At 51.2% G+C, this 26,039-nt stretch overlaps 2 protein-coding genes across 3 annotated transcripts in view; one reads left to right on the forward strand and one right to left on the reverse strand.

Moving 5' to 3' along the window:
- Positions 1 to 1,220, forward strand: part of Tctn1 (tectonic family member 1) — a 28,374-nt gene extending 27,154 nt beyond the window's left edge. Inside the window, 1 exon segment of the mRNA XM_051161561.1 lies at positions 1,077 to 1,220. Coding sequence (XP_051017518.1) covers positions 1,077 to 1,220 — 144 coding nt within the window.
- Hvcn1 (hydrogen voltage gated channel 1) lies at positions 652 to 20,800 on the reverse strand. Of its 2 annotated transcripts, none has more exons than XM_051161560.1 (6): positions 20,648 to 20,800; positions 8,554 to 8,823; positions 4,651 to 4,755; positions 3,979 to 4,210; positions 2,550 to 2,662; positions 652 to 2,276 (listed from the first exon to the last, which is right to left on the reverse strand). In XM_051161560.1, exons 1-6 carry the CDS (start codon positions 20,666 to 20,668, stop codon positions 2,211 to 2,213), a joined length of 807 nt encoding a protein of 268 aa, XP_051017517.1. In that variant the 5' UTR covers positions 20,669 to 20,800; the 3' UTR covers positions 652 to 2,210. The 2 variants fall into 2 exon arrangements, with proteins under 2 accessions (XP_051017517.1, XP_051017515.1); XM_051161558.1 differs by lacking the exon at positions 20,648 to 20,800 and adding an exon at positions 17,051 to 17,312.
- Between the last annotated feature and the right edge of the window lie 5,239 nt (positions 20,801 to 26,039).

Below are 26,039 nucleotides of genomic sequence, written 5' to 3' on the forward strand. Positions count from 1 at the left end.
TGGCTATCCTGGGACTTTTCTTTTTTTTTTTTTTTTTTTTTTTTTTTTTTTAGATTTTATTTATTTATTTTACTTATGAGTGCTCTATCTACATGTAAACCTGCATGCCAGATGAAGGCATCAGATTCCAGTATAGATGGTTGTAAGCCATCATGATTGCTGGGAATTGAACTCAGTACCTCTGGGAAAACAGACAGTACTCTTAAGTACTGAGCCATTTCTCCAGCCCTGTCCTGGGATTCTTAGTAGACCATGTTCTCACAGATCCACCAGCCTCTGCTTCCTGAGTGCTGGGATTTTTTGTTTTGTTTTGTTTTTTGAAACAGGGACTCTCTGTGTTAGCCTTGGCTGTTCTGGACTAGCTTTGTAGACCAGGCTGGCCTCGAACTCACAGCGATCCACCTGCCTCTGCCTCCTGACTGCCACCCCCACACCGCCTTTTACTATAGGCCCATTCTAAATGTGGGCCAACCTGCATCCTCACACAGAAGAAAAAATAAGCCCCAACAAAATAAAGGACTAGATGAAGACAGAAGGCCAGACGATAGCAAGTATGACAGGAAAAATGCATTACTTGGTAAAAGATTATCATTTTTATTTGGATTTCAGTTCTTTTGAAACAAGGTCTCAAGGGTGGACTTGAGCTGTTAGTCCTCGTGTCACGTTCCCACGTGCAGGGAATGTAAGCGTCGCTGCTGCGCCTGCTGGGTTTAGGTATTCGGACATAGGATCTTCTCAGGGAGCCCAGGCTGGTCTCAACCTTGTGACCCTCGGCCTCAGCCTCCCGAGTGTTAGTGGGCAAGTGCTATCCTGCCTAACATAATTTTGAGTTATAAACCAATTTCATAATTATCCTTTAACTTATATTTAGAGGGGGAAACTGATAGGTTTTATTTGTGGTCACAATTCTTGTGACCCCTGAACTGTGGTTGCTACTGCTGGACCAGCCTGTTGCATAGCGCACCTCAGCCACGTAGTGCCTTAGGGACTCCACATACCTGCCAGACTCAGGCTCACAGGATGGCGGATGAGCGAGGAACATGAGGGTGTTGATTCTGTCTGTCTTTCCATTACAGCCTCTCCCAGGGCCTGAGAGGACGATCGTCATTTCCACTACAGTGACATTTGTGGATGTGGCAGCCCCTGCAGAGGCAGGCTTCCGAGCGCCCCCCACCATCAACGCCAGGCTGCCTTTCAGCTTCTTCTTCCCATTTGTGTGATGCAAGTGGCCCCTGTGAGAGGAGTGCCCACCCCAGAGGCCTTCCCTTTGGTAGCAGTGGGCACCTGGGCCCCAGGCTCTGGTGGATGCTAACCCAGCTGCTTCGTCCCCTTGGTGTTACCCTTCAACCAGCCCCCTGCCCCTCTCCACTGCCGGGTTAGGTGTTAGGTCAGGTGGCTCCAGCACCCTACACAACAGACCACAGGCCGTGTCACCTCTGGGGAGGTGGGAGGGACCAGAGCCTAACGTAGCCATGCATGGAGAGCCTCCTCAGCTCGTCGTCCTGATCTAGCATTCCAGAGTACAGACCAGCAAGAGGTTTTGTAAAACCGTGTGCCCACAGCGGGAGTGTACCCCAAGATCATGCTAATTACGGGGCAGTCTGGAGCCCTGCAGTAGGCTGGCGTTCTAACTGGTAGGCTGGTATGGGTTGCCACCAAAGAGAATGTGGTGGGCGGGCCGCAGGGAAGGAGAGCGCTTATTTTATACATTAATTGTACAGTAATCGAGAGAGATGCTGGTGGGGGCAGAGCCAGTGTGAAGCTGATGGTACAGCTGGATGCTGCAGAGGTGGAGCTGGGCACCATGCTGGCTCCCCTAGGGCAGCAGCCGCAGAAGCTGTGGAGCACCTGGTAAAGAAAGGGTTTCTAGAATGGGCGGTGCAGGGTGCCAGCCTCTGCTCCTCTCGGGAGGTGCGGGTCCCCAACACACAGAGGGATGCAGTGGCATTAACTGGGATTTACAAGCCCAGCTTCCTTGTTCATTTTTGAGCGACAGAGTCCAGCTTGAAAAAACGTGGTTATGAATCCTTTGCTGCAGGAGAAGGGCGTGGACAGGTGGCTCCGGGTCACAGCAAGGAGGCAGCAGCGCCAACGATGTGTCCCCAGTGTCCAGGGAGCACAAGCCAAGGCAAAGATGGGGACTGGACTTGGCACCACACAGTTGCTCTCTGGCCACAGCCCAGCTTCTCTAGGGTGGAGCTTCTGGAAGGCTAGTTCACGTCCCCTAGAAGTCCATTCTGTTTCAACAGCTTGCTGAGTCGCTCAATTTCTTGTTCCTGTTGTAAAAGCAGACAAGTGCTGGCTGGTAAACTTCTGAGTCTCATCGCCCCAGGCTGGGGCTGCAGATAGCTTAGAGCCTCTGAGAGAGTGGCTCTCAGGAAGGGCCCTGGGCAGTGATGGCAGGAACAGGATCCCCAAAGGAGGGACTGGACTGGCTCCAGGACCCGGTGAGTAAGCCAAAATTATCAGGAAGAGGGAGTGACAGGTCATAGGAGCGAGGTCAGCAGTGTGCCAGAGGGGACAGCAGTGGAACCCCTTTCAAGGCTCACCTTCTCAGAGCAGCTGAATTCCAGGTGCTGGATCTTGGTGGCCAGTTGGAGGTTTATCTGCTTTAACCTTAAGACTTGCCGTTCCGAGCGGGTCTTCACTGAAATGATGATGCCTAAAGGGGAGGGGAGGACACAGTGGTGCCACAGCTTCTAGTCTGAAACGTGTTTTACTATTACACTGTGACAGGGGAGCACACACGTGCACCACAGAGTGCATGTGGACCGTCAAAGGACAACTTGTGGGAGTCAGTTCTTTCCTTTCACCGTTTGGGTCCTAGGGCGTGAACTCTGGCTATCTAGCTTACTGGCAAGTGTCAGCCCCAGATGTGTATTCTAATTCACACACATACTTAGGGCATGTAGAGAAAAACTGCCACTGGGAAGCCTCAGCAAGGAGGGCAAGATTGCCGCTTCCTGAGCTAGGGATGTGCGGTTAGGTAGTACCCTGCGGCCCGCATGGGTGCAGGCTCTGCAGGCTCCCGCTCAGGGAGCCCACTCACTGTGGCTGCACTATGATGCATTCAGCTAACTACATCTGTCCTTTGATAAACTCATTTAAACCCCATATGTTACTGGCCTGTCATTTTTGTTTCCATGAGATACAAAGGAATGTTCCTTGTTTCCTTTTCTCCTCTCCCCAAAGCTAAACTTGCTTAGCTGTGGCCACCTGCAGTCCCATGGCCCTAGCAGCCCACTTTACCGGGAGGTCCTGCTGAACTGATTGGGCTGTGGGGCACAAGTGCCAGCCAAAGCTCTCGAGGTCGTAGCTCCATCAGAGGGCACACCTACCCCAAGCATGAGCCACACACACTGCCATCCTTTCATCCCAAGCTCTCCAGGCCTGCCTGAACATCTAGGTCCCCTGAGCACGCCCCAGGCCCTCCGCAGCGGAACTGCTGAGGAGGACAGATCTTAGAAGGTGACAGCCTTGGTTCTGTGCAGGACTGAACAGCTCCAACCACAGCCAGCATGGCCTGGCAGAAGCACTGCTCCTCAGACCCAGGCAGGTGTCACGTCAGCACTTGTATCTGGAGTTGAGCAGAGCAAGAGGTCCCCAGGTGTCCGAGACAGAGTAGTCACTCAGGGACGCCCATGCTATGTGCTCCATGTGGGGACCCCCGTGGGGTTGTCAGCACAGAGTGCTGCTCTAGGGAGGGGTCCCAAGGGACGCCTTAGCTCCCCTTACTACCTTCTGGTAGACATGAAGGCATGGCCATAGTGTACAATGACTTGAGCAATCCTAGACTGCAGCTAGAGGTAGCAGCTCGCCACCAGGTAGTATTGTCATACCTTTCTCCAGATTGCCAGGAGGCAGTAGCCACAGCACAACCACCAGGTATGAGACCCCAGACATCTGGGCACTGCGCCCATCTCAGTACCCACCACAGTGCCCACACCCCTGTGTAGCCCTGGAGCACAGGGGACACACCATTGATGATCCGGGCCACCCGCCAGAGCCGCAGAAGGATCAGCAGACCAAGAGCTTCAAACTGGTGCTTTTTAAACAAGAGGACGAGGTCGAGGACGAATGACACCACCACCACGATGGCATCCAGGATCTCAAACTTGTGGTGGAAGAACTCCAAGCGGAAGACAAAAATTTTAAAGAAAATCTCCAACATGAAGAAGACCAGGATGGCAAAGCTCATGTAGTGGAATATCTGACAGGACAGAGTGAGCAAGAAAACACAGTTACAGGGTGGTCTCTGGCCACGCCTGCCTGGTACCAGAGATGACGCAGGGCTGAGGCCAGCTGTCACCATCACAGACAAGGTTTCTACCCTTAACAGATAATTAGGCAGTGCCAGGCGTAAACATCTCTGGCCAGGCCTGGCTGTCATCCCAGTACATGGGAAGCTGAGACAGGAGGATTGAAAGCTGAAGGTCAACGCTATATAACAAGACCTTGTCTTAAAATATATATGGTGCAGTCCCAGCACTTGGGAAGTGGAAAGATCAAACTAGTTTAAGGCCTCCTTGGGCAAAGAACACTCTCAACTAAAACATAAGGATGGCCTGTGCCTGCAGCTCAGTCCTGAGGACTTCCATAGCACACACGCTGGTTTCCTGCACCACATGTGCGCCTGGGCCCTGTGCGTACCTTTTCCGCATAGTCATTCTTGTCCGGCTGGATGATCCTCAAGTCCAGAAGAAGCTCAGCAAGCACCAGGAGGGCATCCAGGATAACCAGGCAGATAATGACCACCTGGTGGGGAAGAGCAAGAGGGTGGAGCCCGGGGTGGGGCCACTCTCCTACTCCCTGCCCGGTGGTCACCCAGTCTGTTTCTGTGGTACCAGCTCTGAAAGCAATCGCCACTCCAAAAGGCAAATATGTTTTACTTTCTATTTCTGTGGTCACTGTTGCTGAGGTACACACAGAACAGATGCTCAGTAAGTTATTTGACATACCCCAGCCTAGGGACTCTCAGTTCCAGAAGGGATCCCCCAACACCAAAGGCTGCCTATCTTCAGGGATTGGGGTGGCAGGGGGCAAAGCATGCTGATCCTAGAGTGTGCCCACCCTGTATGGTCAGGGGGGTGGGGAGAGGGGAGAAGAGGAAGAAGGCAGGGCTTCCTGGAGAGTGGGAAGATGGGTGTGGGTTGTGGTGGAGTGCACTGGTACTGCTGATGGCAGTGGGGACATCCAGGTGACAGACTGGGGTGGAGGTGTTACAGTTTTTGCCTTTGTGTGTTCCTGTGGGTGCACATGCCCGGAGGCCAGAGGATGTCTTCAGATAACCTTCCCTAGGAATCCCCACCTTAGCTGTTTTTCTTTCTTGTTGAAACAGGATTTCACTATGTAGGCTTGGGGAACCTCAAACTCACAGAGATCTGACTGCCTATGCCTCCTGAGTGCTGGTCTGATCTTATGTTTTGAGACAGAATGTCACAATGGCATGGGCCCACTAGACTGACCAGCCAGTGAGCCCAGGACTCCTGTCTCTCCTTGGGGCTACAATAGCAGGGTCTTCTCTCTTTCTCTTTCTCTCTCTCTCTCTCTCTCTCTCCCTCTCTCTCTCTCTCTCTCTCTCTCTCTCTCTCTCCCTCTCCCTCTTAAGACTTATTTATTATGTATACAGTGTTTTGCCTGCATGTGTGCTTGCCTACCACCATGTGGTTGCTAGGAATTGAACTCAAAACCTTTGGAAGAACAGCCAGTGCTCTTAACCTCTGAGCTACCTCTCCAGCCACTTCCGTTTCCTTTTAAAGCCTGGGTTCTGGGCCCCAGAACTTGGGGTCCTCTTACTTGTACAGGAAGCACTTTACTGTCAGAACCATATTCCCAGCCTGGATTTTTTTTTTTTTTTTTTTTTTTTTTTTTTTGGTTTTTCGAGACAGGGTTTCTCTGTGTAGCCTTGGCCATCGTGGACTCGCTTTGTAGACCAGGCTAGCCTCGAACTCACAGCAATCCGCCTGCCTCTGCCTCCCGAGTGCTGGGATTAAAGGCGTGCGCCACCACGCCCGGCTTCCCAGCCTGGATTTTGTTTTTGTGTTTAATTCTTGGTTATTTTATAACCAGAAGGATCAGCAAAGTTACGTGATCTAAAACCAAAGCACAAGCATATTGAAAATGCGCTCACCACCCAGCTACTAAAAGGCACGCAACATGGATCTGTCCTACTGTGTGGATGAGCTGTGACTCTTGGGCCATGTGATGGTCCCTAGGACACAGGTAAGATGCAGACTGAGGGGTTCCAGCAGGCAGGATGGGCAGTGACAATACTCTGACCTGGCTAGTGGTGAACTAGGCAGTAGGCACCACACACCACAGAAGTAGTCGATGGCCGCCCTTGATCAAAGCGCCAAACCCATCTCAGGTCTGCCTTCCCTGGAGGCCGGCTCATCTGTGTCTTCCCTTGATTATGCCATCTCCAGTGACAGCACACTCTTGTCACTATGTCTGGAAGATTCTAGCAACAGAGAGCAAGAGTCTTGAACCCTTCCTCCCATCCATTTGGCTTCCATCCAAGGTCCTCAGCCAATCTGGTCATATCACCCCCACCCAGCCTGCCCACAGCGGCACCTGCCTCATTGAGCAACCTTGCTGCTTTCTCCACAGGAACCTTGCACTCTTCTCCACTCCCCTACTCAGCGACCACAGTCTCCTTCCATACTAGGCCTTCAACCAACTCAGTCCCCTGCCTGAAACATGACTTTCTACCCCTGGACTTACTATGCTCCGCCTTGAGTATCACGTGACAGTCCTAACTAACTACCTCTTGATTGCTAATTTCTGTCTTCGAGGGACATCTAGCCATTCTAAGCAGCATTTGTCACGTCCAGCTTGCTGCCGTCTACAATAGGTGGATTACTGTCTCCTCAGAGGCTAAATAGGTTTGTGAGAGTCAGGCCCAAGACCATCAGGCAGAGTTGGAGGGGGGAGGAGTCCCTTGCAGAGGGGGTGGGGTGGGGCTCCCTTTGCAGCTGGAAGGAAGCTGGCTCCCTCCATTGGCTCTGAAATTGCACGTTTGGGATTTCAACCCCAACAACATAATACCATGTTTCCTGCTGCAGCCGCAGAGGGGCTGGCAAGATGCAAGAGACGCTGGGTTGTTGGCTTGCTTTAAATGGGAGAAAAGACATTTCCCCCCTGAGAACAGTGGTAAAACCTCGGCTGCTTCCAGAAGGGACTTGGGCTCTGATGCTCAGACTGGCATTCCCAAAGTGCCTCCCTGTGGCAGGAGACCCACAAGGAGCTGTGACTGTCCCTATACCCTTGTTCTCTTGCATCCTCCTAGGACAGCCATGCTACTAGACACCTCAGAGCAGAGGCAGGGGCCTGCCTACCCTTGCTCACAGGGCTGGAGAGATGGCTCGGTAGTTAAGAATGCTTACTGCTCTTGCAGAGGACCTAGGTTCAGTTCTTAGAATCCCCATCAGGTGACTTACAACCACCTGGAACTCCAGCTCCCGGGGACCGGACACCCCTGGCCTCTGAGGGCTCTAGCATACAACACACACACACATACATAAATCTTTTTGAACAACTGCCCTTTGCAGTGTTGGAGCAGATGGCCTCCATAGGCTGAGCTCAGCTCAGTTGTTTCTCTCTGAAGCCAGGAAGTCCCCTTCCTCCCCCTATGGCAGCATCTGGAGAGAGGTGGTGACAGTGAGAGCCAGGCATGTATGTGGAGCGTGTGTGTGTTCCTGCATGCATGCGTACATGTAAAAATGAGAGACCCATGTTAGTGTCTTTTGTTACTCTCTCCACTTAATTCTTTGAGACAGGATCTCTCAGGGAACCTGGGGCTCACCAGATGGTCACTGAGCCCCAAGGAACCTCCTGTCTCTACCTCCCAGTGCTGGGGTTACTGGCATGTGCTGCCATACCCAACATTTCCCCTGCCCACGTGTCCTCGTCACCGCTCCATAAAGAAGGGTCTGAGGGCCCGGCCCATGGTGATGAGCTTGCAGAGCAGGGAGCCCTCGTGGCCTTGTTGCGAAGCAGCCACTGTGGAATGACCGCTTCTCTCATAGCGTACTTTGAGTATACACACAGGCAGGGTTCTCACAGTGTGAAAATAGCCCGTGTAAAGTAACCGTTCATAGTTGGCAGCAGGTAGTCACAGGGCTGTGCAGCTGCCACCACTGTCTGGCTCTAGTGAATTTCCACCACCCCAAAAGGAAATCCCATCTTTCACAAGCATCCACCCTCTTCCTCTTCCCCTCCCTCCCACAGCCTATCTGTCTACCTGGCTGTGCTGTGCGCATTCTGGACAGTTTGAGTTCCCAAGCGTCACACACAGCTGGGACCTTCCCTGTCTGGCCTGTCACTCAGGTCACGTTTTCAAAGCTGCAGCCTGTGTCCACATGTTCTCCTATGTCATGCCCAAGTCATACTCCCTGGAGGAATGGGCCAGTGAGTGACCTTTAACCTTTCTTATCTCCCCTCCCCCCACTGCTAATACAGGTCAGGCCACGGAGCATGGCACATGGTAGGTGCTCGGGTGGCAGGGGCAAAGGGGGTTCCCACCTCGCAGACCTGACAACCTTACTCTCTTACCTGAAACCTGTGGGAACTGAAGAGCTTCCTCAGCCTGCTCCTGAAGTCCAGGGGTGGCCTGGGTGTCTGGACAGAGCCAGCCTCAGCATCAGGGGAGGCACTGCCCTCACCCTCAGCTGATGTGGGGGCTTGCTCCTCCTCCTCCTCCTCATTCTCCCACTTCTTGTAGTTGACGTTCCACGTGTGGTAGTCATCCCCAACCACGGTGAAGTGCTTCAGGAACCTGCTCATCCTCTTGGTGGAAGCCACCTTGGGTCTGCGAGTGACGGCCTAGGGAAGGGCGAGGGGGGGGGGAATAGGACGACAAGCACTTGAGTTCTCTATAGCTGTGACGGGGAGCAGAACCGTAGAGCACCCTAGTCTGAGTTTAAAAGGTGGTGTTTTTAGGGGAACTCATTTTTGGAACCTAGTATCTCTGTACATGAGGCAACAGGAAACCCCAGTGCCACCGGACATGTCCCTGTGGTCTGGTGGGCAGTCACCCGCTGTACTACAGCCCAGTCTCAACATAAAACCCACGTGAAAATACTGGCAGAGCTGTGCACTCTCAGAGAAATTGAGAGCTGGTGAGGGCAGAGGAGGAAGCATCCGAAAGTAAAAGTACAGTTTCACCTAGAACTCACAGAAGCCAGAAGTAGTCTCCACAGACCAGTTCTAGACTCACAGGCAGAAAAGGGAGTTCTTCCCTGTATATCCAGCATGTTGGCACACTCCTGTCATGCCAGCGTGGTAGCATACTCCCGTCATGCCAGCGTGTGAGAAGTGAAGGCAAGGAGCAAGAGGGCTTCAAGGCCAGCTTGGGCTACATAGTATGACCCTACCCAAAAAGGCAATAAGGGCTATCCCACTGTGCACTCAGCCTGCTTGTTTAACCTGTCTTTCAAAAAACAAGGTAGCAACTAACTTGCTCTGGACTGCCCGTGTAATCAGCTTTTACAACCCAGGCTAACACATGGTTCTGATCTAAGTCAGGTTCTCTTCCATGCCCCTGACCCAGAAGGATGCATTTGCTGAAAGCAGCAAATATGGAGGTTAAAAGCAATCTAAAATGAATATTCATGGATATTGGCTGATAAACAGTGAAATTTGCAAGTTCAAGGACAGTCTGGTCTACAGAGCAAGTCCAGGACAGTCAAGACTACACAGAGAAACCCTGTCTGGGGAGGGGGCGGGGGAGAAATTTGCAAACTGTTGTTGTCTGGGTCAGCTGGGATCAATTCAAGGCAATGACATAATCCTCATAAAATTCTGGATAAGATTCCTGTAAAGTGTCCCATCCCTTCCCATTAATCACTAGCACGTATAATCCATGCAGGCAATTCTTGAAGGTTCTGCATTAAAACTCTGTTCTGAACAGGACCCATAAAGAACTAACATACAGTGAGGCCATGGCATGCCTTTGAAGCTCTTCAGTGCTTCTCCACACTCAGTCCCATCCTGTCGGGCTTGCAGGGAGGCGTCTCCAAGCTCACCTCGTCTGAGAGGCTCAGCTTCATCCCATCACCCCCACCCCCCACCCAACTTCTCCCTCCCCCCTGGCTTCTGTGTCTTCGGGGCATCAGCACAGTCACGGTGCTAGAAATTAGTATGAGATAAGAAAGAAGCCCATCCCCCTGGGCTTCTAGGCTGCTTCTCCTGCCAACTGAGCCTGGAGAAACTTCAACTCAGCCTACAGAGCAGGAGTCACCTGTAGGTGTTTTCCTGAAGACACTCCAAACAAGGGTGCTAAGAATGCAAAGTTGTTTAGGTTCACTTTTACTTTTAGCATATCAACACTCTTCACTTGTCCCGAAATCTGTGCTGAACCTCAAAAATCTCCTTGTGATTTCTTCCTTCTTTTTTTTTCCTTTTGTCCTGGCTTTACATTATGATGTCAAGGGCCCAGTAGACACCCAGCAGGTACAGAAGCTTGATTCACCAGCCCAATGACCTGAGTTTGGGTCCTCAGAACTTAGATTTAAAAAGCCAAATCCAGTGGCACACATCTGTAATCCCAGCACCCCAGAGGGAGAGAGGGAGGCATAACTGCCTGCAATCGCTGCACCAGTGACCCTGGAGTGGCAGCCCAGGAAGAAACTAGAGACTCTGCCTCAAAATAGGTGGGAGGTGAGAACGGATTCCCAAATGTTGTCCTCCGACCTCTACACACACATGCTGACACACACACACATCACACACACACAAACGCACCACCTTACAGTTCCATTTACAAAAGGGAATTCTTTGGGTTTTTTGGTTGGTTGGTTGGTTTTTTTGAGAAAGGGTCTTGGCTGTCCTAGAACCCACCTGCCTCTGTCTCCTGAGTGCGGGGATTAAAGGTGTGTGCCACCACCTAGTCTCAAAAGGGAATACTTTTTTGTTTTGTTTTGTTTTGTTGAGACATGGTTTCTCTGTGTAGCCTTGGCTGTCCTGGACTTGCCCTGTAGATTAGGCTGGCCTTGAATTCATAAGATCTGCCTGCCTCTGCCTCCGAATGCTCGGATTAAAGGCATAAACCACCATACCTGGCTCAAAAGGGAATTCTTTAAGAAAATAAGTAAACCAGAATGTGTATTTTAATTTAACCTTTAAAGTTTATTTAAAACTTATAAATTAGCCAGGCCATGGTGTACACCTGTAATCCCAGCACTCTGGAGGCAGAGGCAGAGGCAGGCAGATCTCTATAAGTTTGAGGCCAGCCTGATCTACAGAGTGTGTTCAGGACAGCCAAGGCTACTCACAGAGAAACATTGTCTCAAAAAACAAAAAAACCAACAACATCAAACAACCCAAAAACTTACAGATTACACCCTTCTAGGACCGTCCCTTAGAAAGCTGAAGGATTTTATAAATAGCCATTGTAGACACCTGTGTACGACTGACTCCCTTGTGGGGCCAATGTTCATGTCTTGAGATTGCCTTTCTCCTCTGTCTGTCTGCCTGCCTGCCTGAATACTTAATGAACTCATGGTCTCTGCTTTGCTCTGGCTCACTCTGCAGTCTCCTAGACATAGTCTCTGGCTCTGCCTGAGGGGAGGTGCCTGGGTAGGGTGGGAGGTGCCTGGGTAGGGTGGGGTGAGCTGTCTGCTGCTGCTGCTGACCTGGCCATGTCACAGCTGCTTGGCTGCCTGTCCCACTGGGCTCTCAGCTCCATGAGAAGTAGGCTTTTGCCATCTTGTACATTGCAAGTTCAGTACCTTGAACAGTGCCCCACATGCTGCAAACTCTCCACACTCCCTTTTCTTTTTTTTTTTTTTTTTTTGTTAGGTTGCTGAGTGAACACAGGAATGTGGCCAGCAGGCCAGAGAGGCAGCTCAGTACTGAAGAGCATTTCCTGCTCTTCCAGAGGCCCTGAGTTTAGATCCAAGCATCTATGTCACATGGCTTAAAACTGCCTATAACTCCAGCTCCTGAAAGATCTGATGCCTCTTCTGGGATCTCTCCTGGTTTCCACACATCACACAAACACACACACAAAATAACAAATAATAAAATAAAATAAAAACTAAACAAAACATAATAATTTATATTAATAATATAATTATAATAACATATTTAAATAACAATAAAACAAATAAAATAGTAAAATAACTTGGCCTGTGTATACTCAAAACTCAAAGTGGAGACACATAATGGAACTAGCCATCAATTCAGCTGTAACATATACGTTCAGTGATGGCACAGAAGCAGGGACTGGTAGCACAGGCACTTGGGAATCTGGGACAGAAGGACTGAAAACTCAAGCTTGGCGGTGGTGGCGCACACTTAATTTCAGCACTCAGGAGGCAGAGGCAGGCAGATCTCTGAGTTCAAGGCCAACCTGGTCTATAGACCGAGTTCCAGGACCAACCTGGGCTACCTAGTGACACATTATCTCAAAAAAGTGAGAAAGAGGCTGAGCATTATAGGTCAGGGGAAGAGCACTTGCTTTGCGTGAGTGAGGCCCTAGATGTGATCTCCAGCACTATAAAAATGAAGACAGTTCACAAGGAAAGAATCTCCACAGAGAAATAACTGATAAACAGCTCCATGGCTACTACTATATAGGAAGGAAAAATCAGTGAACAGGCTTAAGAGCCAGTATGGTAGTGAATGCCCATAACAAGGCACTTGGGAGGTAAAGGCAGGAAAATCAGGAGTTCAAGGCCAGCCTTGGCTACATAGCATGTTCAAAGCCAGCCTCAGCTCTACAAGACCAGAAAATACCAACGGGAGGCTGGCGAGACGGCTCAGTGGGTAAGGCCTACTTCTCATGGAGCTACACAGGGCATCACATGTTGGCCATGCTGGCATTCCCGCACCAAGGGAAGGTATGACCTAACACTGCCGGGGAGCTCGTGAACCTGCTAGCCTGGTGTGCCCACCGACGAGCAGCAGGAGACCCTGTATCAAGGAGGCGGAAGGTTACCTTCTGACCGCCGCACGCCCACTGGAGTGTGATGCACCTGCCCTCACACACATGTACATGATCACACACACGCAAAGAATTACATACAAAAATTACCAGTTGAGGGGCTGGAGAGATGGCTCAGAGGTTAATAGCACTGTCTGTTCTTTCAAAGGTCCTGAGTCCAATTCCCAGCCACCACATAGTGGCTCACAACCATCTATAATGCCAGCTGGGCCCTCTTCTGGTGTGCAGACACATATGTGGGCAGAGTACTGTATAAATAATAAATAAATCTTTTTTTTTTTTTTTTGTAATTACCAGTTGGCAGAAAGTAAACAGAACAAGCAGAGCCTCAGGAACACTAACAAGTAGTCTAACACGGGCGCAGCCAAAGTTCCAAGAGATGACAGGGAGACTAAAAAAGAGATGACTTGATGAGTAAAGATGCTCATTGCTAAGTCCAACGATCCAGAGTTCGATCCCTGAGAGCCACGTGGTAGAAGCAGGGAACCGGCTTCTCTAAGTCCGCCATGTGGCACACATAGACCCAGGCACACACACAGGTAAACAGACCATAAAGTAAATAAGGTACATTTTTAAATGGCTGGAAAAAGTATCCATGCTTGATTGAATGGACAGCTAGCCTGAAGCATAATAAACTCCAAGCAGGAGAACCATACAAGGAACCGGGCGAAGGCATGTATCAGGGTGATTAGACAGCTTGCTCAGCGCAGTCTAGGCCCTGGGCTCCCGCCTCAGCCACACAAAGAATAAGTAGCTTGTGTACTTGGGAGGAGACTGTGGAAGGGGGCTCGGCTTGTCCCCTTATCCACTGCCCTGCCCTAAGTGGCCTTATGTTTCTGTGGCTCCAGCTTTGGTCAAGAAACACCTCCGCATAGACCCAGCATTTTCTTGCTAAGTGCCAGGGGAAGCCCCATTGTCACAGCCGAGGTGAGGCTGCAGTGCAGCGTGGAGGCAGGAAAGGGGCAGGCATTGAATTCTGGCTTGCCTCACTGCCTCACCACCTCAGGGGCCACAGATTTGACATTTCTTCAAAAGCTGGGAAGCCGTTCCCTGCCTAAAAAAAAAAACAAAACAAAACCTTAAAACAGTGCTTGGCCTCCTGGGAGCAGCTTCATCCAGAGCTCCAAGCACAGAAGCTAGCCATCTCTCTTGCCCTCACGTGTGCTTCCTGCTCAGCCAGCGTTCTAGTCTAAACATGGCCCAGGAAAGCAACGTGGCCTCCTCTGATCCCTGACTTTTCCATTCTCTACCCAGGCCTGAGTGAGTCTCACCTTAACTGTGTCCCTGCCCTCCTCACCCCTGCAACTGTTCCTTTGTGCTGCTCTCCACCAAAAGGCCAATGGAAACATCCAAGACCCTTCATGTGGTGGGCATGGCCCTGTGAGGCCCAGCCCCTCTGTTTCTGGCAGCTTGCCTGCGCCTCCACCCGTCACCCTCCCACCCCTGCCCTGGAGCCTCACACTATCCCCCGTCCCCCACCTCCAACACCCCCCCTCAAGCCCTCCAGCCTGGTGGCTCCTCTCCTTACCATGACCTTGGTTCATGCTTCCCCATGCATGAGGACTCAGCTGCAATGGCACTTCCTCAGAGTGGCTGGTCCTGGACCCAGAACCAGAGCCAGATCCACTCCCAGTCTCACAGCCTCTGCTTTCACTCTTAGAGCCCTCCTCACGTACCTAACAGTATGACTCCCTTATGAGTAAGCACCATAAAATAGGGGCCGTGTGACCTGAGTCCCACTCCTCCCAGGCCGGCCATGAATTCCCCCTAGGAAACATCTCACCCTGCAGGCAAAAGCCGCTGAGGCTCGGGCTTTCTACCAAAACCGCATACTACAGAAGAGGTGAGCTTTCTCTCTGAAACTTTTTGACCAGTTGAGAAGTGACTTGAGTAATCTGGGATGAAAATACCTGTGGTATCAAGCAGAGCAGAAAAAAATTCTGGTTTTAAGTCAAGACTGTCACGCCAGAAACAGGAAAGTTCCAGAAAAGGGTTGACCACCAGGGTTGAGGGGTGGGGATGGGGGCATGTCCTTCAGCTGCCCCGTCATCCCAGCCTCTCACCACACTAGAAAGATGCTGATCCGTGAAACCCACTGAGCACCTGCCCAGGCCAGGCTCTTATGAAGCCTAGTGGCAACTCTGTGTCACCAAAGTGGAAAGTCATTTCTCTCCTCCACTTGGTCCCCTGCAGTTGCAGATTCTGTCAGTGAGTCAGCTGTGTCTTGTGTCCTCCAGTCCATTTGCAGGCAGGCTAGCTGTCCTTAAGCATGGCCTCCCCCCGCCCCCCGCCCCTTCTCCTCCCCCCATACTCTGGAGCCTGTACACTTCAACAACTGAATGACCTTTGACCTTTGACCTGCCATCTGTGTCTCCCAACTTCCCCTACTGTCCTGGTCCAGGGTGACCCTACTCACAGCTTCTTGCTGCCACCCTGCAACCATGTGCTATGTGTGTGTGTGTGTGTGTGTGTGTTGCACACATGTGTGCATGTGGAGGCCAAGAGGTCAACCTGATGTGTCATTCCTCAGGCACTGTTCACAGTCTTCCCCCTTGGCTTTCTCTGAATTTAGAGTGCACAGGCTAGACTACCTGGACAGTACGTCCCAGCGATCTGCCATCTTCCCCTTCCTCCCAGCCTTGAGATTACAGCATACCCCAACATGCCCAGCTTTCTCTGAGAATTCTGAGAGGGAACTCAGGTCCTCATGGGAGCACAGCATGAGCCAACTCCCAGATCCACACCCCATGCCCATGCATTCATTCTTGCATGTATGCGAGCGCATGTGGAGGCCCGAGGCTAATGTCTGGAACCATCTTTGATAGTTTTCCCACCTTATTCACTGAGGCAGGCTCTCTCAATCAAACCCAGAGCTCCCAATTGACTAGTCGCACTTATAAGCCGGTTTGTTCCGGGGAAATCCCTGTCTCTTCCTTCTGAGACATTGGATTATATCCAACACACCCACCCGGTATTTGTGTTGCTTTGGGGGGATTTGAACTGAGGACTTCACACTTGCACAGCAGGCGCTTTTCCTGCTAAGCTAGCTCCCTACTCCCACCCCACCCCCCATAGTCCCACCTATAGCCAGAGGGCTCTACTGCAAACAGAATATGTCTCCACTTATAGGGAATGGAAAGTGCTTAGGAGACTGGCAGCTGCTCTCCTCAAGCAGCCTGCCGGCCTGTCCTTCAGTTTTCTGGCCTCTCGGAACTTGGGCTTCCTAAGGGATGTGGCATGCTGCCCCAGCCTGCTACAGAAGCAGCCTCCTTCCTTTACACTGCCATCTTCCTAGCCTTTTAGCCAGGGGCTTTGTAAGTGCCCCAGGCAGGTCCCCCAGGGGCCCACTGTCCTCATAAAAAAAAAGTCTGGGTAGAACTGGGCCTGCTGGTGCACACCTGGGACTCCAAGGCTAAGGCAGGAGGATTGAAAGTTCAAGACAAAAGCCAGTCTCGTAAAACTAAAACTGCTCTGGGTGTGGTCTCTGGACCTGAACACCTCATGTCCTGTCATGGCTCACTGCTGGAGGAAACAACGGTCCTATGTGACCCCCGGGGAGGGGAGTCTTGCATGTGGCCAGCTTCCTGTGGTCTCAGCCCAATACCTTTCCTTTTGCTGTCTTAACCTGGGGTACATGTCTGCTTTTTTTTTTTTTTTTCAGCCTTGCCAATAAGGCACTGAACATGGGATAGTGTTGGGGACCCCTGCCGTAGTCCTTTGCTTCAAATGTCTTTGGTTTCCCACTACCCTAAATAGTAAAGAACAAGCACCTACCCCCACCCCATCAGGGCTCACTGCTCTTCCTGCTTGCAGCTCTGGTCTTACCTGTCTCTCCCTCTCTTTCCATGATGCCTCCATTCAGCCTTTGTACTAGGCAGGTCTGTCTGGCCTCAGGGCCTTTGCACAGGTGGCTTCCTTTGGCCTGGACTATGTAACCCCCTTTCACTCTGTCATCTAGCTTTTTTCTTTTAGGTTCGTCCCAAGTATCCCAGCTACTGGCTAGCCTGCCCCGCCCTTTATACACTCATACACTTCTTTTGTCACCCTCACCCCTGACTGAATAACCCAGGGCTCAGGCTACCCAGGCTCCTGCTCACACTGTACCTTCCACGGCCTGACAGGACCCCAGACTCCACGCTCCGGGACTGTGCAAGTGAAACACATGAGCAGCAAGGGTGGCCTACCCAGTGAGAGGCAGGGTGTAGTGAGCCTACCTGCCCCGCCCCCCACCCTGGCTCGGCGTTCTGAGGAATGCCTATTTATAAAATCAGGGAAGTCTGTAAATAGGCCTTGAAGTCTTTCCTTCGCTAGGGTGGGGAGGAAGTTTGAGGTTTGCAAAAACAACCCCTGTGCTGGCTGACTGGCTCAGGTAGGGGGAACTACTGACCCAGGTCCGTCCGGAGCCATGCTGCTCACCCATCTCACTTTCACCTGGAGGGCCAGAGATGCGCTGGTTAGAGGCTGAGCAGAGTCAATGGCTGCCACCAGAATGGGACAATGGAGCATCCTTACGACATGGGTCCAAATTGGCCTTATTTACTGATGCCCAAACAAGGAACAGAAGTCACATAGCTAGGGAGAAACAGAGCCGGACTGCAATCCAGGTGGCCCAGTGGAGGGCTCCTTGCCTCCTACATGGCCCACTGAGAACAAGGCCCAAGGCCCCTGAAGTCCCTGCTGGTTACCCTTGGCAGGATCTTTCCCACTGTCTGCCTCACTGTTCCATTTGTAAAGGGCTAATGGTAGCCCTGTCCAAACAGGCATGGGAAGGGCCCTGTTCCCCTCCCTAGAGGGGAATGCGAGTTGGACGTGAAGCCGGCCACATCACCTGGTACCACAACCTGAGCAGTTCCACAAAAGCAGAGAAAGAGTGAGCTATCCATCTAGGAAGCTGTGAGTTCTTGCCAGGGCACCAGCTTGGGGGTGATGCTTCAGCCTCAGGGTTCACTGAGGAAAGCCCTCAGGCCCCTCTCCTTGCTGCTCCCTTCCGGAAAGAGCCAAGGAACAAACGTTAAGGGGACAGACATGTGAAGACAAAGTGGATGTCTCTCTGCCATCCCGTTTGTGTCTCTAACTACCTGAGAGAAACCTCAACACAACTGACAGAGCACAGGTGACCCACAGAGACTATGTGTGTTGCCCTGAAGACGCCTTGACCACGAATGTCAAGGATAAGTGAACTGAGCTCACCGAGGGCTGGGATATGTGTGACTTCACTTCTTAAAGACGCAGCCATCCTAGACCCGCTATGTGCATCTCCCTCAAGAAGCTGAAACCTGTGCCTTGGGACTATGTCTGTCCTCCGATGTCTGTCTGTCTCTCTAGGTGAGAGACCTTTGTTTCAGTCTGGTTCATCCTGAAACTCATCTCTACGTCAATGGTCAAGGATGTGGCTTTATCTGAGTGGAGCATCCCAACAGAGAAGGAAGTTCTTGGGCTGTGTGTTCCCCAGGACCACTGACAGTTCCACGGAGAGGGCCAGCTGCATGTTGGAACATGGGGGAAACATTCCTACAGTGCTGGGAATGGACCCCTGGGGGCTGCATGCCAACCAGACAAACCTCCATGACTGAGCCACACCCCAGTATCACTGAGCATGCCACGGTCATAAACTCAGAGCTCCTGAGCACACGATAAGTGCAGCGAGGCTGAGAGCTACAGCTAAGTTCAGTGCCTTCAGAGGAAGTGAGCCCATGGGGTTCCCTACCCCAGACTCTGCACACCTGGTTTCCAGGCCTCACAGATGGACCAGGCATGAGTGTTCATCTGAACTGTGGAATAAGGGAGGCTAGCAGATGGACCATATCCCCGGCTTGTCCCATTCTGGAGTGAGCTACCTTTGACCTAAATGGCAGCTATCCCCAGAGACCCTGCTAATGTCACAAACCACTACTAGGTGGAATACTCATTGCACCTCTGTGGGCTAATGTTATTGCTCCCATTTCCCAGAATGGGAAACTGAGGGGCAGGAAAAGGAAGAAGGAGAAAGAGACTCTAAGGTTGTCAGTGTCCAGACAGGTGGCCAAGCCTATCTCCATAGCAGTGTTAACTGTCAATCAGGTCTGTACAGTGATGCACACTCACCCCCTCTCCTGGAACATGCCTGTGTCCTCAAAACCTAGGAGGGTGCTGGGCGGTGGTGGTGCACGCCTTTAATCCCAGCACTTGGGAGGCAGAGGCAGACAGATTGCCTGGGCCAGCCTGGTCTACAAAGCAAGTCCAGGATAGTCAAGGCTACACAGAGAAAACCTGTCTCAAAAACAAAAAACAAAAATAAACAAACAAAAACAAAACAAACAAACAAAGAAACCCCAAAACCTAGGCAGGCCAGGGGCTAGCAACATGGCTGAGCAGGTAAAGGTGCATGCCACCAAGCCCAACGACCTGAGTTCAATCCCTGGAACCCACAAGTTGTCATCTGCCCTCCACAAATGCACCATGGTAGGGTACACATGAGAACACACACATAGATATGTATATATATACATATATAATTAATTATATTAATTTAAATTTTAATTAGATTAATTTAGAAGAAAAAGAAAAATCTAGGCATGCTGGACAAGTTTGAGGCCCATAAAAGCAAACTATTCAAGCAAATATTCAAGCATGGGGCACCAGTCCATCATGTGCTGTCTGACCAAGAAAGGGTCAGTCAGCCACAGGAGGTCCTGGCCAGCTCGTCAACAGTGGAGATGGCGCTTTTGTGTTGGCAGCATGCCCTACCTGGTTCCAGTTCCCCAAAGTTTGTCCTGGCTGGGTTCTGCATTTCACTGTCCGCTTCCCCCTGCTGTCCCCGCACCCTAGTAGAGGCCGGTGAGAAGCCTTCAGCATCTTATAATTTATCCCTACAACTGTCCACTGTCATTCTAACCCCCAGTCCCACCTGGACTCCCATCCTTGCTTCAGCTGCGGCTGCTGCCTCTAGGGACGCACCTCTGCTTACAACAGCGCTTACGGTCACTAGTACAACAGCAGGAGCAAGCCAACAGCAACCCGGGGCCAGTGTTCCCGGCACCCAGCCCACGTCACTCACCCCTCACTGCCTCAAGTACCCCATCTCACTACAACAAAAGGCTGCAGACAATTTCCCATCAGGCTTCATTCCACTAGTTGTGGGCAGCAGACCCCAGCCTTTCTCAGGGGACAAGGACCTTCCTGCAGAGCCCAGCACTCTTTACGATGCAGCACAGTTGGATGTCGAGGAATCTTTGCTTGCTTTGTCTCCTTTGAGTTCAAACTCACCACGTAGCCGAGGATGACCTTGAGCCTCCTCACCCAGACCCTCTGGTGCTACCTCCCGAGAATTTGGGATTACAGATGTGCCCCACCACACACAGCCAGGCTCTGCTGAGTACAGGGTCCTTAAACTAGAAGGCGTGGTTTGCATGGTGGACCCTGGCTCCCCTGCCACGCCTACAAGAAATACCCAGAAGATTATCCTCTCAGCCTGGCACAGTGGTGCATATCTGTAATCCCAGCACTCAGGAAGTAGAAGCAGGCTGATCGCTGTGAGTTCAAGGCCAGCCTGGTCTACAAAGGGAGTCCAGGACAGCCAAAGATACACACAGGATTCCTGTCTGGAAAAACCACACACACACACACACACACACACACACACACACACACACACACACACACACACACACACACACACACACGAGTCTCCTCTCACAGCCAGAACCTCCAGACACGATATACCTTTTGGTCCTGGGAAGTCATTTCCCTGTTGTCTTAGGATCCAACAATGAGAGAACTGGTGGCAGACACGTCTCCCCGCTGCTACTGAGTGTGTGCTTTGCAATCTGTCCTCACGGGTCAGTTTGAACAGCACCTGAAAAGAAGGTCACAAAGTATTACAAGGGAACAGTCTGGGGAAACAGTTAAACAATCACAAATATTAATAAACACGTGCCTGAGCCTGGATCCCCTTCGGAGCATCTGTGAAAAGTATACAGTAGCACCGAGGCCACCGAGAGGAAACAACCAGCAACCATCAAGGAGCCACAGAACAGAATACCATACAGCCTTTAACAAGCAGTCAAACGAGCAGGGCGTGGTGGCACATGCCTGTAATCTTAGCACTCTAGAGGCAGAGGCAGGTGGATCTCTGAGTTTGAGGCCAGCCTGGTCTACAAAGAAAGTTCCAGGACAGCCAGAGCTACACAGAGAAACCCTGTCAAAAAAAATTAAATAAATAAAAAGTGATCGAACACTATCAGCTGCTACAGAGTGGACGGGCCCTGAGAACACTAAAGGGGCTCTAGCTAGCTAGATTCACAGTTTGCATGCTGAGCCTGGCATGGTGGTACTCCTGACCCAACACTCAGGAGGCTGAGGGTGGAGGATTACAAGTAAACCACTCTCAACAAGTAATTTCTTTAAGACTTACTTTTAAGGCCGGGCATGATGGCGCATGCCTTTAATCCTAGCACTCGAGAGGCAGAGGCAGGCGGATCGCTGTGAGTTCGAGGCCAGCCTGGTCTACAAAGTGAGTCCAGGACACCCATGGCTAACACAGAGAGAGCCTGTCTCGAAACCCCCCTAAAAAAAAAAAAAAGATTAAAAAAAAAAAAAAAGTGAGTGTGTGTGTGTGTGTGTGTGTGTGTGTTATGTAGGATAGTGTGTAAAATTTGTTTTTGTTTTTTAAAATGTATGTGTAGTGTGTAGGATTGAGGACATGAGAGCAAGGGCCCTCACAGGCCAGACAGAAGATCCCTGGCACTGGAGTTGTTTCCAGTGGTGGTAAGCTGCTCGATGTGGGTGCTGGGAATAGAGCTCAGGTCTTTTTCAAGAGTAGCGTGCACTTTTTTTTTTTAAAGGTGTGTGCCACCATGCCCAACTAGATGGGCCCTTTTTTTAAACCACCAAATACCACAAACTGAGGACACTCACCATCCCAGGGGGACCAACATGAGGCAGTGCGATGCTGACAGAGTGCTCCCCTGTGGGAATGCAGTGAGGCTACTGCTGGGCACCGTGGGTGGTTCCCACCCCTGCCTATCTCAGGACTGTACCGAGTAACTCTATACACCGTGCAGTGTGTGTGTGTGTGTGTGTGTGTGTGTGTGTGTGTGAAGTTCTCTCTCTAAACCCGGTGCTTAGCCATTCAGTGAGACCAGCTGCCAGCGAACCCAGACATCCTATTGTCTCTGCCTCACAGAACTGGGGTTGTGTACAGCCGCTGGAAACTTTTACGTAAGTACCAGAGGTCAAACTCAGACCCTTGCATGCGGAGCACTCCACCAACTGGGCTGTCTTCTCAGCGCCCTCCCTGAGTTCTTTTCCTAGTTACAAAAATAAAACATGGCCAGGCATAGTGGCAAATGCCTTTAATGCCAGCACTTGGGAGGCAGGCGGATCTCTGTTGAATTCAAGGCCAGCCTGGTTTAAAAAGTGAAGCCAGGCCGGGTGTGGTGGCGCACACTTTTAATCCCAGCACTCAGGAGGCAGAGGCAGGTGGATCATTGTGAGTTCGAGGCCAGCCTGGTCTACAAAGGAAGTTCCGGACAGCCAAGGCTACACAGAGAAACCCTGTCTCAAAATACCAAAAAAAAAAAAAAAAAAAAAAAAAGTGGGCTGGGCGTGGTGGCGCACGCCTTTAATCCCAGCACTTGAGAGGCAGAAGCAGGCGGATCACTGTGAGTTCAAGGCCAGCCTGGTCTACAAAGTGAGTCCAGGATGGCCAAGGCTACACAGAGAAACCCTGTCTTGAAAAAAAAAAAAAAAAAAAGTGAAGCCAGGACAGCTAAGACTACACAGAGAGAGCCTGTCTCAAAAAACCAAAATAAATAAATAAATAAATAAGTATCAATTTGATCAAAATATTCAAAGACTCAACCCCTCCCATAACTCAGTCTTCCATGAGTCCTTTCTCTTCTCCTCTTACCCCCTCCAGCATGGATGACTGTCAGGAGCCTCGGAGTGCAGCTATGTGCACCTACACAGACAGGGGTTGGGCACAACTGCAGGCAAAGGGCCAGCGAGATAGTTTAGCCAGTAGGGGGTTCTTGCTGCCAGGCCTGACAACCTGAGATTGATTCCCCGGGACCCACATAATGGAAAGAGAAAATCAACTCTGCCAAGTTGTCCTTTGACCTCCTCGTGCACACTAGGGGAATCACACAGGGCCCCACCCGTGGGCGTGCACATGAGCTTGCGTACACACACACAATGCAATGAATTAAACTAATAACCTGCCAATCTACACGTAGATAGAAGAAGAGGCTAAAGAGCTTGAGATTCCCTTTGTTTCCAAAGCAGAAACAAAACTAACTCACACACAGTAAAACATTGGCTTCAACAGATGAGGACAGAGGGTTTCAAACGCCCATGTCTTTCCCTCAATAAACTAGCTCAAACAAATAAACGTGATAAAAACCCACTGCCTGGGTAGCTATGGAGAAACCTCACTATGGCTGGAAACATGCGACATGGACAGACAGGTAGTAACAGAGTCTTCTGAATGGCGACATCCTAGACCTGCTCCCTTCATTCTAGGTAGGATCCCAAAGGACTCCCTAGCACGGACACGGGCAGCAGTGTGTGCAGCACGGTGGGTGCTGTGGCCAGCCTCCAAACACCTGAGTGGGAGAAGCTGAAGGTCATGCAAGTCGGGAGGAAGGACACACTAGGGTCCGGGCAGAGGTGGAGAAAGCAGGCTGTTGAGCAACCAGAAGTGATAAGCGTGAACCGAGCCTGTGCTAAGTTTGCAAGCAGCGGAGCAGGAGCCGTCTGTGGCTTTCCTCCACACCAGGAGCTGTGCTGGGTCCAGGGAGAGACAAGGAAAGGAGCCTGGAGATGACACGCTTGAGGACAGCACACAGGGCGGGAAGCCTGGCTCTACCACCTGCCTGGAGGGCAGATGAAGAACAGGGCATGATGGGAAGTCTGGCTCTTTCATGGGGAGAGGCCAGACACCTAAGGAAGTGGCATGGGAGCTTCCTGCTTCAAGAAAATTGTGGGGACAAGTGTCCCAGGAGGAGGAAGGTCCTTTGACAGTAAGCACTTACGAGGACAGAGTGGGGAGTGGGCAGAGGAGAAGCAGGACAGGAGACTAAGAATAATCATCATGCCGGGCATGGTGGCACACGCCTTTAACCCTAGCACTCAGGAGGCAGAGACAGGCGGATTGCTGTGAGTTCGAGGCCAGCCTGGTCTACAAAGCAAGTCTAGGACAGCTAAGGCTATCAGAAAAACTCTGCCTCGAAAAACAAACAAACAAACAAATAAATAAAAAGAATAATTGTCAGGGCATGGAGAGATGGCTCAGAGGTCAGGAGCACTGGTTGCTCTTCCAGAGGTCCTGAGTTCAATTCCCAGCAAGCACATGGTAGCTCACAACCATCTATAATGTGATCTAATTGCCTGTTCTGGTGTGCAGGCTTACATGGAAGCAGAACACTCTATACATAATAAATAAATAAATCTTTAAAAAAAAATTCTCAAGCCAGGCGTGGTGGCACACACCTTTAATTCCAGCACTCGGGAGGCAGAGGCAGGTGGATCTCTGTGAGTTCCAGGCCAGCCTGGTCTATAGAGAGAATTCCAGGACACCCAAAGCTACAAGGAGAAACCCTGTCTCAGGGAAAAAAAAAAAAAAAAAAAAAAAAAAGAAAGAAGAAAGAAAGAAAATGCCGGGCATGGCAGCACATACCTATAATCCCAGCACTTGGGAGGCAGAGGTAAGCCAGCCTGGTCTACACAGCTAGTCCAGGACAGTCAAGGCTAACACAGAAAGACCCTGTCTTAAAAAAAAAAAAAAAAAAAAAAAAAGGAAATAATTGTCAGGAGTGGGGGTTGCGAGAGATCTAGCAGGGCTCCCAGCTTGTGAGAAACGCTGAAGAGTTCGGGGACAAGAGTCCTAGCAGGAACATGTTAACAGGGACATAGTGCAGAGGAACAAAGCGGATGGAAGTCTGGGCTTGGCCGGCAGCATGACAACACAGTGAAGGCCAGAACTTGTGGCTGGCCTAGATGGAGCAGGAGTTATGAAAGAAAGAAAGGAGACTCTAGCCACAGGCTGGAGTGGCTAGGAAAGGAAGTCTGGGGACACAGTCTGGGCTTCCTCCTCCTCCTTGCTAAACCACGGCCAAGGGAAGGCTGTGGGCTGCCCAGCAGCTCTGGGGTTGGGTAAGTGTTGGCCGAGAGATTTTCAAAACCCTGCCTCGACCAGGCTATCTGTCCGGGAGTCCCGGAGGCAGAAGTTGCTGCCTCGGACCTTGGTCTTGCTCAAGAAACCTCAAGCTGCTGGTGGGCAGTCAGGAAATACTGCAAAGCTCGGAGAGTCCCCACCGACCTGAGGTGAATGACCAGGACGAAATGTGTTCAGAGGGACAAGGCTGAGCACAGAGGGACATGGTTCCCAAGTGACTGTGCTGGATTGCAGGTGTGTGGTTGTGTGTGTGCTGCTAGGCCTCCCCCAATCTTCTCCCCAGTCCTGGGAGGCAGGTGCCATTCAGAATGCCACAGGGCAGAGAATGACACTGAGGCACAGAGCCAGAGACCCACAGCTAAGGCGAGGAGAGAGCCCTGCATCCAATAGCAATAGGTGCTGGGTAAAAGTAGGAACTTCTGTTTTATTTTTCGAGATCGGGTTTCTCTGTGTAGCCTTGGCTACCCTAGACTCCCTTTGTAGACCAGGCTGACCCGGAACTCACAGAGATCCTCCTGCCTCTGCCTCTCGAGTGCTGGGATTAAAGGCGTATGCCACCAGGCCGAGCAAAAAAGGGGACTTCTAAAGAGGAGAAAGGCGTACTGCCCCTCAGTCTTACTGTATAACCTGCCCCCAACCCACCCACCGTTCTTGTTTTGGGGGCACTCCTGAACAGATAGGTGTTCAAATTGTTGCCAGAAGGCTCTGCTAAATTGGGTTTCTTCTTGCTAGGCTGCACTGGTGGGCAGGTTCCTTCGGGCCTCTTTCTGGGGTGACAGCACCCCCTGCACCCCCTTCCCTCCTGCTGTCTCCCTGGGGTGGTTGGTTGCAGGGCTCTGGGACGGGGAAGGGGGCTTAGGGCTTCACACCCACCTGCTGGGACTTCTGGCTGGGCCTCCTTTGCTGTGCAGCCACCGACTCTCTCCACCTGTAGGAAGG

This window comes from Acomys russatus, chromosome 19 (genome assembly GCF_903995435.1).
Source record: "Acomys russatus chromosome 19, mAcoRus1.1, whole genome shotgun sequence".
NCBI lineage: Eukaryota > Metazoa > Chordata > Mammalia > Rodentia > Muridae > Acomys > Acomys russatus.

Bases quoted from the DNA above. Each gene is read 5' to 3' on its own strand.
- Hvcn1 (XM_051161558.1), bottom strand. From the start codon at position 17,110: ATGTGTTTCACTTGCACAGTCCCGGAGCGTGGAGTCTGGGGTCCTGTC. The intron at 4,756-8,553 runs GTAAGAGAGTAA...CTTCCCCACCAG, and splicing joins TCAGTTCCCACAGGTTTCAG to GTGGTCATTATCTGCCTGGT. The intron at 4,211-4,650 runs GTACGCACAGGG...CTGTCCTGTCAG, and splicing joins AGAATGACTATGCGGAAAAG to ATATTCCACTACATGAGCTT.